The sequence below is a fragment of the Bos javanicus genome, chromosome 6 (genome assembly GCF_032452875.1).
Source record: "Bos javanicus breed banteng chromosome 6, ARS-OSU_banteng_1.0, whole genome shotgun sequence".
In the NCBI taxonomy this organism is placed as follows: Eukaryota; Metazoa; Chordata; class Mammalia; order Artiodactyla; family Bovidae; genus Bos; species Bos javanicus.
The window spans coordinates 26,945,068-26,962,298 of NC_083873.1; the positions used below are offsets into that span (position 1 = coordinate 26,945,068).

A 17,231-nucleotide genomic window follows, 5' to 3' on the forward strand; every position below is an offset into this window, starting at 1 on the left:
CCACCTGACCTGCCTCTTGAGAAATCTGTATGCTGGTCAGGAAGCAACAGTTAGAACTGGACATGGAGCAACAAGCTGGTTCCACATTGGGAAAGGAGTATGTCAAGGCTGTATATTGTCACCCTGCTTATTTAACTTATACGCAGAGTACATCATGAGAAACGCTGGACTGGAAGAAGCGCAAGCTGGAATCAAGATTGCTGGGAGAAATATCGTAACCTCACATATGCAGATGACACCACCCTTATGGCAGAAAGTGAAGAGGAACTCAAAAGCCTCTTGATGAAAGTGAAAGTGAAGAGTGAAAAAGTTGGCTTAAAGCTCAACATTCAGAAAACAAAGATCATGGCATCTAGTCCCATCACTTCATGGGAAATAGATGGGGAAACAGTGGAAACAGTGTCAGACTTTTTTTGGGGGGGCTCCCAAATCACTGTAGATGGTGACTGCAGCCATGAAATTAAAAGACACTTACCTCTTGGGAAGAAAGTTAGGACCAACCTAGATAGCATATTCAAAAGCAGAGACATTACTTTGCCAACAAAGGTCCATCTAGTCAAGGCTGTGGTTTTTCCTGTGGTCATGTATGGATGTGAGAGTTGGACTTGAAGAAGGCTGAGGGCCGAAGAATTGATGCTTTAGAACTGTGGTGTTGGTGAAGACTCTTGAGAGTCCCTTGGGCTTCAAGGAGATGCAACTAGCCCATTCTGAAGGAGATCAGCCCTGGGATTTCTTTGGAGGGGATGATGCTAAAGCTGAAACTCCAGTACTTTGGCCACCTCATGTGAAGAGTTGACTCATTGGAAAAGACTCTGATGCTGGGAGGGATTGGGGGCAGGAGGAGACGAGGACGACAGAGGATGAGATGGCTGGATGGCATTACTGACTCGATGAACGTGAGTCTGAGTGAACTCCAGGAGTTGGTGATGGACAGGGAGGCTTGGCGTGCTGCCATTCATGGGGTGGCAAGGAGTCAGACACGACTGAGTGACTGAACTGAACTGATTGAAACTTTGGTGGAGGTAATATGATAAGGAAAGTGAAAGTGAAATCGTTCAGTCGTGTCCAACTCTTTGCGACCCCATGGACTGTAGCCTACCAGTCTCCTCAGTCTATGGGATTTTCCAGGCAAGAATACTGGAGTACGTTGCCATTTCCTTCTCCAGGGGATCTTCCCAACCCAGGGATCAAATCTGCGTCTCCTGCATTGCAGGCAGATGCTTTACCATCTGAGCCACCAGGGAATATGATAATGGGTCCTCCTTAGAAGATCTCATGCATATACTGCTACACTCAGTGCCCCCAACCCTGCAGCAGGCCACCACTGACCCACGCCTCCACTGGAGACCCCTGGACACTCCTGGGAAAGTATGGGTCAGTCTCTTGTGGGGTCAAGGGAACTTCAGTTTAGATAATTAAAGTAAATATACTGAGTTAGACAGTAGGGAATATCAGTACAAAATAGAAACAAGCATGCAAGCAAGCAAAGGAACCAAAAAAGAATTCTAGAATTATAAAGGACAAAAATGTAAATGAAAATTGATCAATGCGACTTAATAGCAGATTTGATATAACAGAAGACAAAATCAGTGAACTCAATAAAATATAGCTCAACAGAAATCATTGAATGTGAAGAAAAAAATTGAACAAAATGAGAAGTTTCAGAAATCTTTGGGTCAGTGTCACATTTTCCAGCATATATGAAATGATAGTCTCAGGAGGAGAGTTGAGAAAGAAAGGGGCAAAAAAAAGTTTGAAGAAAAGATAGCTGAAAGCTTTTCCAGAATTAATGAAAAACATGAATATACAAGTCCAGGAAGTTTGGTGAACTGTTAAGAAATATATTTATAAAGAGAATCTGCTCTTAGGCATACAAAGTCAAATGGCTGGAAGCCAAAAACAAAAAGAACATCTTAAAAGTGAAAAATAGTTTACTACATACAGTGGAAATAATATGATTATGAATCTCTTATCAGAAATAGTAGAGGCCCAGAATCAGTGAGTGTTAGTCATTCAGTCATGTCCAACTCTTTGTGACCCCATGGACTGTAGCCTGCCAGGCTCCTCTGTCCATGGGATTCTCCAGGTGAGAATACTGGAGTGGGTGGCCATTCCCTTCTCTAGGGGATTTTCCTGATTCAGGGATTGGACCAGTGCCTCCTGTGTCTCCTGCACTGACGGCAGATTCTTTACCATCTGAACCACCAGGGAAGCCCCCCACATCAGTGAAATGACATGTTAAATGCCAGGAGAAAAATAAGTGAATCAAGAATTCTCTAGCCAGTATAAGCATCACTAAAAAATGAAACGTGAAATAAAGACATCCTCAAATCTGTAAACCATAGCATGGTAAAAGGAAAATTCATTCTGAGGCTAACTCAGGTTCAGTCTTTGTTCATAGTGTACTACATCTTAGGAGTCAACTTTGTGATTAAATGCTCCATATCTTGCTGGGGCTGAAGATTTAAATGTTGGTATTTGGTAATCAGAGATTTTAAAGATCAAAGCATACCTGCAGTTTAATATGTCCAAGATTAGAGAGTTTATGAAATTTCACATGTCAAAATGGCAGGGAACAAGGATCGGAAAAATTGAATTTTGAAATGAACTGGTCTTTGAGGCTTCAGGTCAGATCAGATCAGTCACTCAGTCATGTCCGACTCTTTGCGACCCCATGAATCGCAGCACGCCAGGTCTCCCTGTCCATCACCAACTCCCGGAGTTCACTCAGACTCACGTCCATCAAGTCAGTGATGCCATCCAGCCATCTCATCCTCTGTTGTCCCCTTCTCCTCATGCCCCCAATCCCTCCCAGCATCAGAGTCTTTTCCAATGAGTCAACTCTTCGCATGAGGTGGCCAAAGTACTGGAGTTTCAGCTTTAGTATCATTCCTTGCAAAGAAATCCCAGGGCTGATCTCCTTCAGAATGGGCTTCAGGTCAGTTAGGATTTTAAGTGGTTAAGAATTCTGGACATGGGGAATTAGGGCCTTCGATTTTTAATTTTGTTGTTTTGTTGGTTGTTTGGGGCTTAAAATGCTAGGAACTTTCCTTTTAAATGTCCTATTGGTATTTCTCTGCAGGAAATGGAAATATCATCGAGGGTTTCATGTAGTCTCACAACTAATGGAAATAATAATGCTAATAATAATGATGGCAGTGAAAACAAACTGTAGTTCTTGTTATGTATCAAGCATGTTGATCTGAACAAATAGATTGCTGAATGTTTCTCTAGCAAAGATGTCTTTATTTGAGATCAGCAGAGAATGACAATTTGGTGTCTGCAAACATGGTGTATGTGTGTGTGCTCAGTCACTTCAGTTGTGGCTGACTCTTTGTGATCTTATGGACTGTAGCCTACCAAGGCCCATTTCCTGGGATTATCCTGGCAAGAATACTGGAGTGGGTTGCCATGCCCTCCTCTAGGTGATCTTCCCAATCCAGGGATCAAACCTGTGCCTCCTGCATTCCAGGTGGATTCTTTACCACTGAACCACCTGGGAAGTCCCTGCAACCATGGTGAGTCATGTGCAAGTCCCTGCAGGGCAAGGGAAGGAGAACATTTTTGCAGAGATGAAAAGGAAGTTGGGAGGGCTATAGAAAACAGAGTCCAGGGTATTTCATTGGCTGAGTTCTTGCCAGGAAAGAAGAGGGTATTTCTTCCTGTAGGGCTTTACTATCATCCCAGGGTATGAGAGCTCCCTCTTTTGATCTTCTGACTATAATTAATTGAGGTTTTTGTTCATTAATGCTTTAATAGATACCATTCTAAGAATTTTGCATACATCAATTATTTTAATTCTATTATAATTTATGTCATTTTTAGATAGGACCCTGGCTTTCCAGGTGAAGAAGTCAAAACACCTTAGAATTTAATTTGCGTTAAAACATAACTTTTATTTCATCAGACATTTATGGCGTTTGCCCTCAGTCTCTATTTGCGTCTTTCAGTTTGTCCTCCCACTGTTGCCTCTGGGAAGTGAACATAACTGCAAGCACTGCCAAGGCCATCACTGGAATAGATTTTTTTTAAACTCACTTTATTTAAGCTAAAAAAATAAAATAACCTCTAAAATGGAATTTTTAATGTTCTCTATTTTTTTTTTAATAACTGCCAGTTGAAAAGCTGGCATTTGAGCTTATGGCTTAAACTCATGTCCTAGGTTTTAAAAATTAGACCAGGAAGATGAGAATCAAGTAGTTTTAGCTTTTGTGCTGGGACTCAGATTGTACTGCAAAACATGTGGGATATTCCATACACAGGAACAGGATTCAAATACTGGGTAAAAAAAAGACATGAGAAATGTCTATTATATCCACTCATCAAATGCCTTCCCTATTTTCTGTGATGAATAAAGGATCACCAACAGAAATTTGATGATTTTACCTATACATACTATTTCCCCCTGAAATGGTGTATAAAATACAATATATAGATAGTGTTGTTGCTCTTTTTTTTAAAGAGTTACTTTATTTTTATTGAAGGATAATTGCTTTACAGAATTTTGCTATTTTCTGTCAAACCTCAACATGAGTCAGCCATAAGTATACATATATCCTCTCCCTTTTGAAACTCCCTCCCATCTCCCTCCCCATCCCACCCCTCTAGGTTGATGCAGAGCCCATGTTTGAGTTTCCTGAGCCATACAGCAAATTCTCAATGGCTATCTATTTTGCATATAGTAATGTAAATTTCCATGTTACTGTTTCCATACATCTCACCCTCTCCATTATTGCTCTTAGACAGGCTTTCAGATTTGTCTTACTAATCCTAGGAATTAATGAATGAATGCCTAGAAAATTTGCCTGACATATTAATCTCTTAGATTAAATGAGAGTTGAAGATGAGTAAGAACAGCCTAGAAACATCAGTAAAGGACACAATTAGGGAATAAGACTTTATATTTTTGGGCTCCAAAGTCACCACAGATGGTGACTGCAGCCATGAAATTAAAAGATGCTTACTCCTTGGAAGAAAAGCTATGACCAACCTAGACAGCATATTAAAAAGCAGAGACATTACATTGCCAGCAAAAGTCTGTCTAGTCAAAGCTATGGTTTTTCCAGTAGTCATGTATGGATGTGAGAGTTGAACTGTAAAGAAAGCTGAGCACCAAAGAATTGATGCTTTTGAACTGTGGTGTTGGAGAAGATTCTTGAGAGTCCTTTGGACAGCAAGGAGATCCAACCCGTCCATCCTAAAGGAAATCAGTCCTGAATATTCATTGGAAGGACTGATGCTAAAGCTGAAGCTCCAGTACTTTGACCACCTGATGCAAAGAACCGACTCATTGGAAAAGACCTTGATGCTAGGAAGCATTGATGGAAGGGGGAGAAGGGGACGACACAGGATGAGATGGTTGGATGGAATCACTGACTCAATGGACATGAGTTTGAGTAAACTCTGGGAGTTTGGTTATGGACAGGGAGGCCTGGCATGCTGTGGTCCATGGGGTCACAAACAGTCAGACACGACTGAGTGACTGACCTGAACTGAACAGCTTTTGATAAAATGAAAATGTGTAGTATAATCAAGATCTTTGTAAAGTTTTCCTAAATACACAGAGTACTTTGTATATGAATGGTTTCTTTGTGTTTTTGTGCTCTTTTATGCTTTGCTTTCACATACCACAGAGGCAGTCCTGAAAGATCTAAAAGTCATCTTTGGAGCTATTTTACTACCATTTATCCTCAGCCTACTTTTACTAAATATACTCCTAGTGTAGACAAGAAAGAAACAGTAATTGACATTTCTCAGTTGACTTATAGATTGTGGAGTTTGTGTTTGATGGAATTGCGTGTAAGAATCTCCTCCACCAGTCATGATCCGTGCTTTTACCTTATTTAGTGATTCTTTGGAAGTGGGAGATCATACTGTGGGCCTGTGCATGAAGGTGATGATCATAGGGATTTAAGGATCAAAGAAAGTACGTTTTATAAAGTATGGCTCCCAGATGGACTTCAAAAGTATGCTTTCTCAGTATCCAAATGTGTTTGACTTATTTGAAACATTAAAAATAAACTCTTTTCTGTTTGCCTATACTTTGATTGTTCAGTCTTGTTTTCTACATTGAAATTAGCTTTTGTAGAATAGTAAGGTTGTGTATTAGATATTCAGTCATGTCCAACTGTTTGCAACCTCATGCACTGTCGCCTGCCAGGTTCCTCTGTGCATGGAATTCTCCAGGCAACAGTACTGGAGTAGGTAGACATTCCCTTCTCCAGGAAATCTTCCCTATCCAGGGATTGAACCCAGGTCTCCTGCATTGCTGGCAGATTCTTTACCATCTGAACCACCAGGGAATAGTAAGATTAGCAAACCCATTTGTAGATTCAGGGACCAATCTAAGTATTTGTTTTAACTGATTTAAACCTCACAGCAACTCAGTGACATAGAATATAAGTTCTGTCGTTTTCCCACTTACAGATGAAGACACTGGGAATTACAGAGGTTAAGTAGCTTGGTTAGGGTCCTACAGCAAGTAAGAAGCAAATATTTGGAACCAAAAACGTCTAGTGCTAGAACCTCCACCCTTAGCCACAAGACAAGTCTCCTGCCTGCCTGAAAATTATTAAAACTTAAAAAATATTGTCTTTGTACATAAAACAGATGAACAGATTTGTTATATATAAAACATTATTTTTTGAAATTATTTGAAGAAAATGAGTTTTAAAAGTTTTCATTGAGGTAATTAGCTAATGGTTTGTAGGCATTAATTGTGTAACAAATATATAATATTTTTATTTTGTTTAGATTATTATAGTTATTAATATCCATGTGGTTTATGTTGATTAAAAATGTTAATATAACTGTAGAGCATGTTAAGAGCCATAAGTGATGAAAGGGGGAAGCCTTTTAACCTAATTGAAATCTATTAAAATGAAATAAGCAGTCTCATTTGTAGGATAAGTAAAGTATGCTCACATAGGATGGTAAAGCAGGAATAGTTTTGCTACTTAAAAAAATAAATAATCAGTGTTCTATAAAAAATTTGATTTTTATTGTGAAATTTGAAAATTAGAGTTTGATGTATATTATGAAGGGCTTCCCAGTGGCTCAGTGGTAAAGAATTCACATGCAATGCAGGAGATGTGAGTTGGATCCCTGGGTCCAGAAGATCCTATGGAGAAGGCCATGACAACACATGACAACTCCAGTATTCTTGCCTGGGAAATCCTATGGATGAGGAGCTTGGTGATCTATAGTCCATGTGATTGCAGAGTCAGACACGATTTAGCGACTAAACAACAATAACAACTATATTATGAAGACTAATTTTTTAAGAATGTGAATCTGTACTTCATGATTCTGTTCATATTAATTTTTTGTGAGTCAGTTTATAGTTCGTTTAGGAGAGGATAATTTAGGGATACTCTTTTAAATTTCTATTTTTAATAATGAAGTAAAAGTTTTGTATTTTTCTACGTATGTCATTTTATAGTGTGAACATCTATGCTACATCTTTCTGGAAATTTCCTATATGTTTATGCTGGTTCATTGAAATCTGTTTCAGGGTGTTCCAGCACCAGGTGCCTATGATGTTCAAAAATCATATGAGATGTCTCAAATTCAACATAAATACATGCCACCTCGTACTTTTGTGGCTAGAATAAAACATGCCTCCTTTCTTAGCACAACACCTCGGTGCCTGGACAAAGTGGATGATGGGCCAGGTAAGTAAAGATTGTCTTTTTAAAGATATGAGGAAAAAAATCTAAGGTTTCCTTATTAAAATAGATAATTGTAAATATATGTTTACATTTACCATGTCTCTTTTAAGTTTGCAGGACAAAAAATAAAAAAAACAAAAAACAAAAAACAACCTAAATCTGCTTATTTAGTGAAAGATGTTAGATTTTTTTCAACTGTATGGTTTGTTTGGAATTTTATATCTTTTAATTTTTCCAAAGACAATTTTACTAATTTTACTACAGCTAATAAGTCATCTCCTATTAGAGAAAAAAACGAACTCTAAATATGCTATATTATTAGAGGAGAAATAACTACTGATTTGGAAAATCAGTCATATACAAGGTATATATCTTGTACATATCATGCCAGTCTTATGGAATTATTTAAATTTTCCTCAAGTATTAAGAAAGCAACTATTTAAAAGCTAAATGTTTTTATCAGGGCTTGAAATACCAAAAGGAATTTTGATTTTTAGAATTGCAATTAGTTCAGCTACTAGTAATTACATTTTTGTACTAAAATATAATGAAATAGCTTTTCTTGGTAATGAAAATGAATTGGTAAGTCTATTTCATACCAGAGTGCTAAAGAATCAGAACATGAGTTTTCAACAGTAATTTACAAATGTATTGCCAATAAATAATCAAACTATTGTAATGAATCTTTATGAGACTATAAAAAGAAAAAAATGAAATAGAATAGAGAAAATTAAGAGATTTTAAAGAAGAATCAAACAGGAGAATATGATGGGTCAAACAAATAAGAATACTTGGGAAACCCTGAAATCCCCAGAGGCTTGCTTTATTTTTCACTTTCAAGAATCAGGTATATTACCAACTTACAGGTCCATTTGAAGTCCAAATTTAGCTTTCCTTAGTTTCTTTTTCACCTTTTGAGTTATTGTGCCATTGTATATTTTGTCAGGTTTTAGCTTTGTTTGAAATATCAGTAGAATTCAATTACCTTTACTGTGTCCATAACCACACTCAATATATGGTCACCCAGAAATGTTTTAGGGAAATTAATTCTTTGAAGTCGAGGTATCATCACTGTCACCAAGACCAAGAACAATCAATCAAGTAACAGATATCTATTCCAGAGTCCCTTAAAGTAGATTAGATTGGTTTTCATATTTTCTGAAGATTTTTTTCCTTTGCTTTTACTCTCATCTCCATAAAATGTATTATAGATAGAATGCATAGTAAGAGTTTGAGTTAAGTTCCGGAATTGGAATATGACTTTTCATTACTTCAATATTTAGCCTCAGGCAAGTAAACTGTTTCATTAGTTTCTATTTTACAAAATTGAGATAATACTTGCCACCTACTTGACTCTCATGAGAATATGAAAGATTAATAAAACTATACTTCAAAGTCATTTTCAGAATATTTGAATCTCCTAGAAGTATAAAATCTTATTATAATATAAAACATGTTTCTTCTTAGTGCCAAGCCAGCAATAGCTTCTGAAAGAATTTGGGATAGGGAAATATCTTCATTATGAAGACAATTATTATTTGGAAGTCAAAGACATATGGGCTGTCAACGTCACTATACAACTGTAGATTAGCTAGTTAACTAAATGAAAAGAGTTTATCACAATAAGACAATACTTCATTAAGTTTGCCATCCTGCATCTTAAAGTAGCCTACAATTCAAATAAATGATAGCAGATATCCCACATGCCTCTATAATCAACACATTCGAAAAAATATATGCATTTCTGAAGCTATTACCTGATGCCATGATTATGAAATTTGATTTCCTCTGACACAATGTAGATACTGTAATATTATAGAATGATTCATTTTTTTGAACTTAATCTTAAAATATATAGTCCAAAATATGTCTCTTACATATATTTAATAGGTAACCAGGGCCAATTCAATTAATATCCATACCTTGTTTTGGTAATTGAAGATTAACTTCTGTTTGTCCTGTTACATTGATTTAATCTAGGAAAATAAGTCAGGTGTGTATCAACTCTCTGAATAGGTTCATCTTATTTTGTTGATTTTTGTGTAGGCTAGATTTTTTATCGACCAATATGACAAGCAGTTCTTAATTCTATAATGAGAATAGCCCATTTATATTTATAGTTCTTAATACCATTTAACTTTTGTTGGGGACAACTAGTATGTTAAGTCTTTAGGCCTTTGTTTTAAATCATTGGTATATGATCAAAAGGTACAATGATAGTAATTCTGTTGGTTATATGTTTTGTGTCAACGTTTATCCCAAGAATGATATTCTTTCTTATCATATCTTCTTAGAAAAAGAGTGGGTTTTTTTTAATCCCTAATATTTGTCATTTAAATCTTAGTAATTGTTTTACCTTAATACCAGTGATAAGAGCCATTTGGGTTTTATGTCAAATTATTTATCAGCCAGATAAAATTACTTTCTGTTACTATATATGTGTATTTGTATACATTTGGAACTATAAGACTGAGTTAATTTATAGAGCCTGATATTCATGTTTCTTCCTTGAGTCATGACATTGGCAAGAAGAATTGAGTGCTTTGCCTTACAGAACTTAAAGAACATGTACCTATAATAGAATAATAGGCAAGTTAAAAATTTATTACTGTCTGATATTTGTAGGTAAAAGTGGTAAGAACTGAGATTGATAAATGACATAATATGAGTTTGGTTGACATATGAATAGTATTCTTGGGACTCACAAACTTATAGGATATTCAATCACTGAACATTCTATAGCTGTGTATTTATTTCAAATTATTTTAGAACTTTTATTAACACTATGGAAGTGATTTTATTTTATTCAAATGAAGTCTTTTCTTTGAAGTTATTCAAGAAGGATAAAACTCATTTTCATTAGTCTAAATTAAAGGAGAAGTAGTATAGTTGCAGTCAGTATACTGTATACCATTAAATGTTGTGTAACCAATAAAAACACATTTGAATCATTTAATGAGGAAGTTATTAAATGAGGTGTATCACATTATAAAGCAATCTACTCTTACACACCACGTTTTAATTCAGGGATATGTAAATGACTTTGTGATTAATCCAGTTCAGGTAAAGTAAAATTGTTAAGTGTAAAGAGAATTAAACATTATTTTTTCTCTCATATTTAACCTGTTTTTGGACATTTGGAGGAGGAAAACACTCAGCAAATTTAAAAAGAAAATGAATGAAAACATTGAGAATGTGGAAATTTGGGGACTCTTGTATCACAGTGGAAGTATAAGTTGATGTCAGTGATTCTAAAGGACAAGCTGGCAGAATGTTTCAAATATACATCCCATTTAACCTTAACATTCTACTTCTGTGATTCCTCTGTGAAGTAATTGATAATATGCCTGAAGTTTTACACATCAAGTATATTCATCCAAGAATACTAAAAATGAAAAGTTTTAAATATATTAAATGAAAGAAAATAGGTAATTCTGATGTAAAAGCTGAATAGAGTCCTATGAAAAATTTTAAAATGGTATATATCATTTAAACCTGATAATAGGATAGGATTAATTTGATCAGTCATTCAACAAATATGTACCAAGAGCCTCTTACATATTAAGCACTGTTCCAGGGACTTGTGATAGAGCCGTGAACAAGATGTAAACATTGTTTCATGGAGCAAAACTTTAGGAGTGAGACATTTAATAAATAAATGAATAAATAGGTCAATAGGTTGATAAATGAGGGAAGGAAAAGAAAGAATACAAGATGGTTATACATGCTATGGAGAAAAATGAGAAAAAAGAAAGAATGGGAGTTCATTGTGGGTTCTGCATCAGTTTAAAAAGTGTTATCAGTGAAGAGCTTACTTGGAAAATAATATGTGATTAAACAACCTTAGGCTCATGAAAGATTTTGTTTTGCTTTTCAATTTTTGCTTTCTCTATATGAACATACACTGTTTTATAATAAGTAAAAATGATTTAAAATTGTAATAAAACAATTGAAATTTAAAGCATAATTTTAATTAAAATCAATGTTTAAGTGAATAATAGATTAAACAATACATAGTATAAATATAACACTTGTAAGCTGAACATAACAGATACTGAGACTGTTTTTATATAGAAAGCATAGATCATTTCTAATGAAAACAGTGTGATTTATGTATCACATTCCTATGGGAAATTATTTTAGGAAACAAATATAATTCATCTTTGAAGTTAATTGAACACATCCCATGAAGATGTTTTTGTTCACTTTTTTAATAAATATAAGTGGTACCTTTGATATAAAAATCAGTGTAGTGTGAAAACTAATTATTTATTCTATTTTCTCAGTCGTTTGTAATATTATAGCTTCAGAAATACTAAAGAGTTTGTCAAAATGCAGTTCATCCCACTTGCTGAGTGCTGTTGCAATAAACATGTAATTTTTTGGCTTGTTGTTCTATAGCTTCCAGAAATGCTTTTGGGCTCTGAAAATGCAGTATAATTCTGAGTATAGGCAAAAATTGATCAGATCAATATTGGAAACTTGCTGATTTTATATCATTATTAAAAATAGTGAAATTTTATTACTGAAAGTAAGATAACTTTATTTGATTTGCTTTCAAATTGTTTTGTTTCTTTGGGTACTTCATATATCAGGTAAATTCTTATTTATATACAATTTGAGAAAGATCAATTTATTTACTAGGTGTATCTTAAAGGTAAAATTACCCTGTATGTAGTATACAGAAAATGAATTTTCTGAGTCATTCACTTTTTGTATACTAAAGAATCTTTGAAGACAATGGAAAAAGCTTTATTTGAGGAGAAATTAACTATGTTGGGGGAGGGGAAGAAAGGACTGATGCAAAATATTTTGGAACACAAAGGTTAACAGAATCAAAATCTGAAATAGAATGGTAGCCTTAAAGCAGAAAATGGACTTTGTTTATTTAGGTGCAAGGTAAGATGTAAAGAATAACTGAAAATATATAGATTTTATATATAGAGATAATACAAGTATAACTCTTTTTTTGTACTTTGCATTATTGCACTTTACTGATACAGCTTTTTTTTTAAAAAAAATAAACTGATGCTCTGTGGCCACCCTGTTGAGCAAGTCTATCCACACCATTTTTCTAACAGCATTTCTCACTTCCTGTCTCTGTGTCACATTTTGGTAATTCTCACAATATTTCAAGATTTTAATTATTATTATATTTGTTATGGTGACTTGTAGTCTGTGATCTTTGATATTACTGTTTTAATTGCTTGGGGACATCATGAACTACACCCATATAAGATGGCAAACTTAGCTGGTAAATGTCATGTGTGTTCTGACTGCTCCATCAACTTGTAATTCCCTCTCTCACTCTTTCAGGCCTCCCTATTCTTTGATACGTAACAATATGGAAATCAGGCCAATTAATAACCCTAAAATAGCCTATAAGTGTTCAAGTGAAAGGAAATGTTACATCCCTCACTTTAAATCAAAAGCTAGAAATGATCAGGTTTAGTGAGAAAGGCATGTTTGAAAGCTGAGATAGGCTGATATGATATAATATTGTTGCCTATAATCACTGTGCTATGCCTTAAATCTCTATGACTTATTAGTTTTAAGTTGCGTACCCTTAAATAACCCTTTAATCAATAAGAGGAGAGATGTTAATCTCTCCTCTTATCCCATTCCCAGTCCCTAGTCACCACCATTTTACTCTTTTTTTGGAGTTTGACTTTAGATTTCCACATGTAAGTGATATCAATACAGTATTTTTCTTTCTCTCTCTGACTTATCTTAGTATAATGTCATTGAAGTCCATCTATGTTATTATTTCAATTGGCAAGATTTCCTTCTTTCTTGTAGTTGAACAATATTCTATTGTTTGTGTGTGGCATGGGCCACATCGCCTATATCTTTACCTTTTCATGAGCACTTAAGGTTGTATCCCTATCTTGGCTAATGTGAATAGTACTGCAATAAATATGGGAGTGCTTGTATCTCTTCAATAGTGGAGCAGCTCTTTATACAGATTTCTTAAACACAGAACGTGACATTACAAAGCATTCAACATGTACAGTATATAATAGCAAGCTTGGAAAGTACATAGTGGCAAATCCTCATGGAATCTAAAATAAGTATAATAAATGATGAATTTATAATTGCATATATATCTTTGTAGTAGATCAAAGCACTATGTGTTCAAAATTTTTTCACATTTCATCTGTAACAACAAAATATTTTGCTTATTAAATGATATGGTGACTTCAAGGAAAAAACAACTGTTTCACAAATTTATATAATCCTCAGTTATAATTCATGAAGATGTTCAGCTTCAGTGAGTGAACTGAAAGTTGCTCAATCATATCCAATTGTTTGTGACCCCATGGACTGTAGCCCACCAGGCTCTTCTGTCCATGAAATTCTCTAGGCCAGAATACTGGAGTGGATAGCCTTTCCTTTCTCCAGAGGATCTTCCCAGCATAGGGATCGAATCGGGGTCTCCTGAATCACAGGCAGATTCTTTACCAACTGAGCTCTCAGGGAAGCCCTTGGACCTTCAAATCTGAATGAAGCTAATCAAATTAAATCTTAACAAAAATGTGTGAAAATATAATACAACTCTAAGTGGTCAGCCTTGCCTTCTAATGGAAGAAGTTGTCTCAATAGTTAGGAGGCTTCTTATCACTGGAGGTCTCTATTCATGAACTGAATGACTTAACTTTCAGGAATGCTTTGGGATAGATTTCTGCAGAGTGGGAAGTTGGATCTGAGAAACTTTAAGCCCCCCACCCCTTTGCACTGTGTCCAAGTCTAATAATTCTCTAAATTATGAGCAGGCAGCTAGCATAAGGGCTTCCCAGGTGGTGCAGTGGTAAACAATCCACCTGCCGATGCAAGAGACGCAAGAGATGCAGCTTCAACCCTTGGGTTGAGAAGATCCCCTGGAATAGGAAATGGCAACCCACTCTAGTATTCTTGCCTAGAAAATCCCATGGAAGAGGAGTCCAGTGGGCTACAGTCCATGGGGTCACAAAGAGTTAGACATGGCTAAGCACGTGCATGAATGTGGCTAGTATACAAGAATGTAAATTATACAAGAATGTAAATTATATTGTGATTGTAATACAAGAATGTAAATATTATATAAATTATACAAGATTATAAATTATTTTTTTCAAGATTATAAATTATAATGTGATTATAATGAGATTATTTATGAAGGAAATTTAAATTTATAGAGAATAAGGGTAAATAATACCATCTCTAATCTGTATTCAAAATTTTAGGACTTTTTTCCTAAAGACATCATATTAAATATTTCATTTTCACCTATATAATATAGGTCTAATTCCATTTTTGTCACTAATGTCATTGATAATAGTAGGTCTTGAATAGGAATCACTTTTAGCAAGAACAGTAATTTATCAACACTTCATAGTGTCAACAGACACTTTTCAGAATACTTTGTATGTATTAACTAGTTTAATTTTCACAACAATCCTATAGTTACCACACTCTACAGAAAAAGTAACCAAATCTTAGTTTATGTTACTTGCCTAAACTCTTACATTTCGAAGATAGCAGGCATTCAAATAAAAGATGTTGGCACATGGACCTGTGCTTTTAACTGCTGTTTTCTAAGTATAGTTTTAATTAATAAATTGACATTAAATTTATAAATCCTTTTGTTATGAGCCTGATTAGAATGAATTCTTTCTCATTCCTTGGGGTTTTTATATGCCTGTATATATACATATATAAATGATCAAATAGAACATATAAAGATGAGTCAGTTGTAAGATAGAGACTCTATTAATAGTATGAGGTAGGTCAGTCCCTAGGCAATAATTTAACTTGACTTTATAAACAGAGTTTCTGAGGATGACATGCAGCCCCCTGATACAGTTTTAAGTGTAGACATCATCTTCATTTCCTGGTACCTTTTGCATTCCTTTGTATATAAGGGAAATGTATTTATAACTGAAGGATGAAGGAAGATCTCAGGGGAGAAGAGGATTAGAAGAAAAGCAGAAGAAAATGAAATGTATGATAATGCATCTGTTCTCAATATGCTTCTTGGACCAGGTTTTAGTTCCTATGGCAAGAGGAGTAAGAACTAGAAATGAGATTTTCATGAAAGATAGGTAAGATCTGGAATAAAGGCATTTCTAGAAAGATTTAAAAAGCAACATGAGACTCTAGGTCCAAGCAGTATTGCTTTAGGGACCAAAATGTGATAAAATGTCGACGTGTTGTTGAAGACACCCTTCTCCTTCAGGGAATCCTATTTCATTAGGATGGGAAGGTCGAGCAGGATCTACATTGTTAACAAGCACCCAGACTAAGTCTAATGCAAGTGAGTTAGGATTTATCATTTCTCAATGTGTCACAGTTATCTTATTTAGGATTCGTCATATGTTTTCTAAAGTCATCCATAATTTTGAGTTATTTTCTAATTATTGAGTATGGAATTCTTACCCATATCTGTAGGTCCAGCTCAAGCTAACAAAATGAGAGTGTTCCTATTCATTCTATTTGTTTTCCTGTATACTTCCCCCTTGGGCCTTAAGACAAACTGAAGCAATACCAAGAAACTTAATATATCAGTATTAAACCAGGTTCTCCAGAAACAGACCCAGAGATAAGAATTAAAATTATTTATTAAGGAGGTATCTATGAGAAATTGGTAAAAGATTGGGAAAAACAGGAATTGGAAGGGGTGGAAGCCCAGCAGAAATGCAGTCTATGGCAAAGTCCTACAGAGGGAAGCCTAAGTTTAGCCTGATTACCAAGGGAATAGGGGTCTTCCCTGGTGGCTCAGACGGTAAAGCATCTGCCTGCATTGCGGGAGACCTGGGTTCAATCCCTGAGTTGGGAAGAGCCCCGGGAGAAGGAAATGGCAGCCCACTCCAGTATTCTGGCCTGGAAAATTCCATGGACAGAAGAGCCTGGTGGGCTACAGCCCACTGGGTCGCAAAGAGTTGGACACGACTGTGAGCGACTTTCACTTCACTTCAGTAAGTTCTTACATTATGATAGACATCACGATAATCACTTTGAAAGCAAGGCCTAATTTGAGACTCCAAGGGGATACTTGCAATGCAAGCTATACCTAAAAGCTGTCCTGTTCAGAAACAAAAGTACTGACACTTTCATACTTGTATATCTATCAGCCATTGATTAAGGGCTGCCTTGGGGGCACATAAAATCCCATGTACATCTGGATCTCTGAGCTTATAGGCAAACTGGGCTCCTGACAGCATTCTTCTGAAAAAGAGCCATAGATGCTGGCTGCTGTAAGAAAAAGTACACAGTAGTTGGAAATGTGTAAAATGTACTAACAACAATCTGAGAAATCTGGACAGAGCACTGACATTATCAGCTTACCTGAAGTTTTTTTAATTTTTATTTTTATTTTCATTGACTTAACTGTCTTTTTATCATCAGGTTTTTTTAAAAGTTATTTTTAATTGGAGGATAATTGCTTTACAATGTTGTGTTGGTTTCTCCCATACAACGTGAGTATACATATATCTCCTCCCTCTTGAGCCTACCTCCTCTGTCCCATCCCACCCCTCTAGATCATCACACAGCACTGGGCTGAGATCCCTGTGTTATATAGCA

General features: G+C 35.4%; 1 protein-coding gene across 3 annotated transcripts in view; it reads left to right on the forward strand.

Moving 5' to 3' along the window:
* STPG2 (sperm tail PG-rich repeat containing 2) overlaps window positions 1–17,231 on the forward strand; it is a 636,844-nt gene that overhangs the window by 244,950 nt on the left and 374,663 nt on the right. For all 3 annotated transcript variants that reach the window (XM_061419604.1, XM_061419605.1, XM_061419606.1), the window contains one exon: window positions 7,514–7,673. In XM_061419604.1, the coding sequence (XP_061275588.1) occupies window positions 7,514–7,673 (160 nt within the window). The remainder of the gene's footprint in view (window positions 1–7,513; window positions 7,674–17,231) is intronic.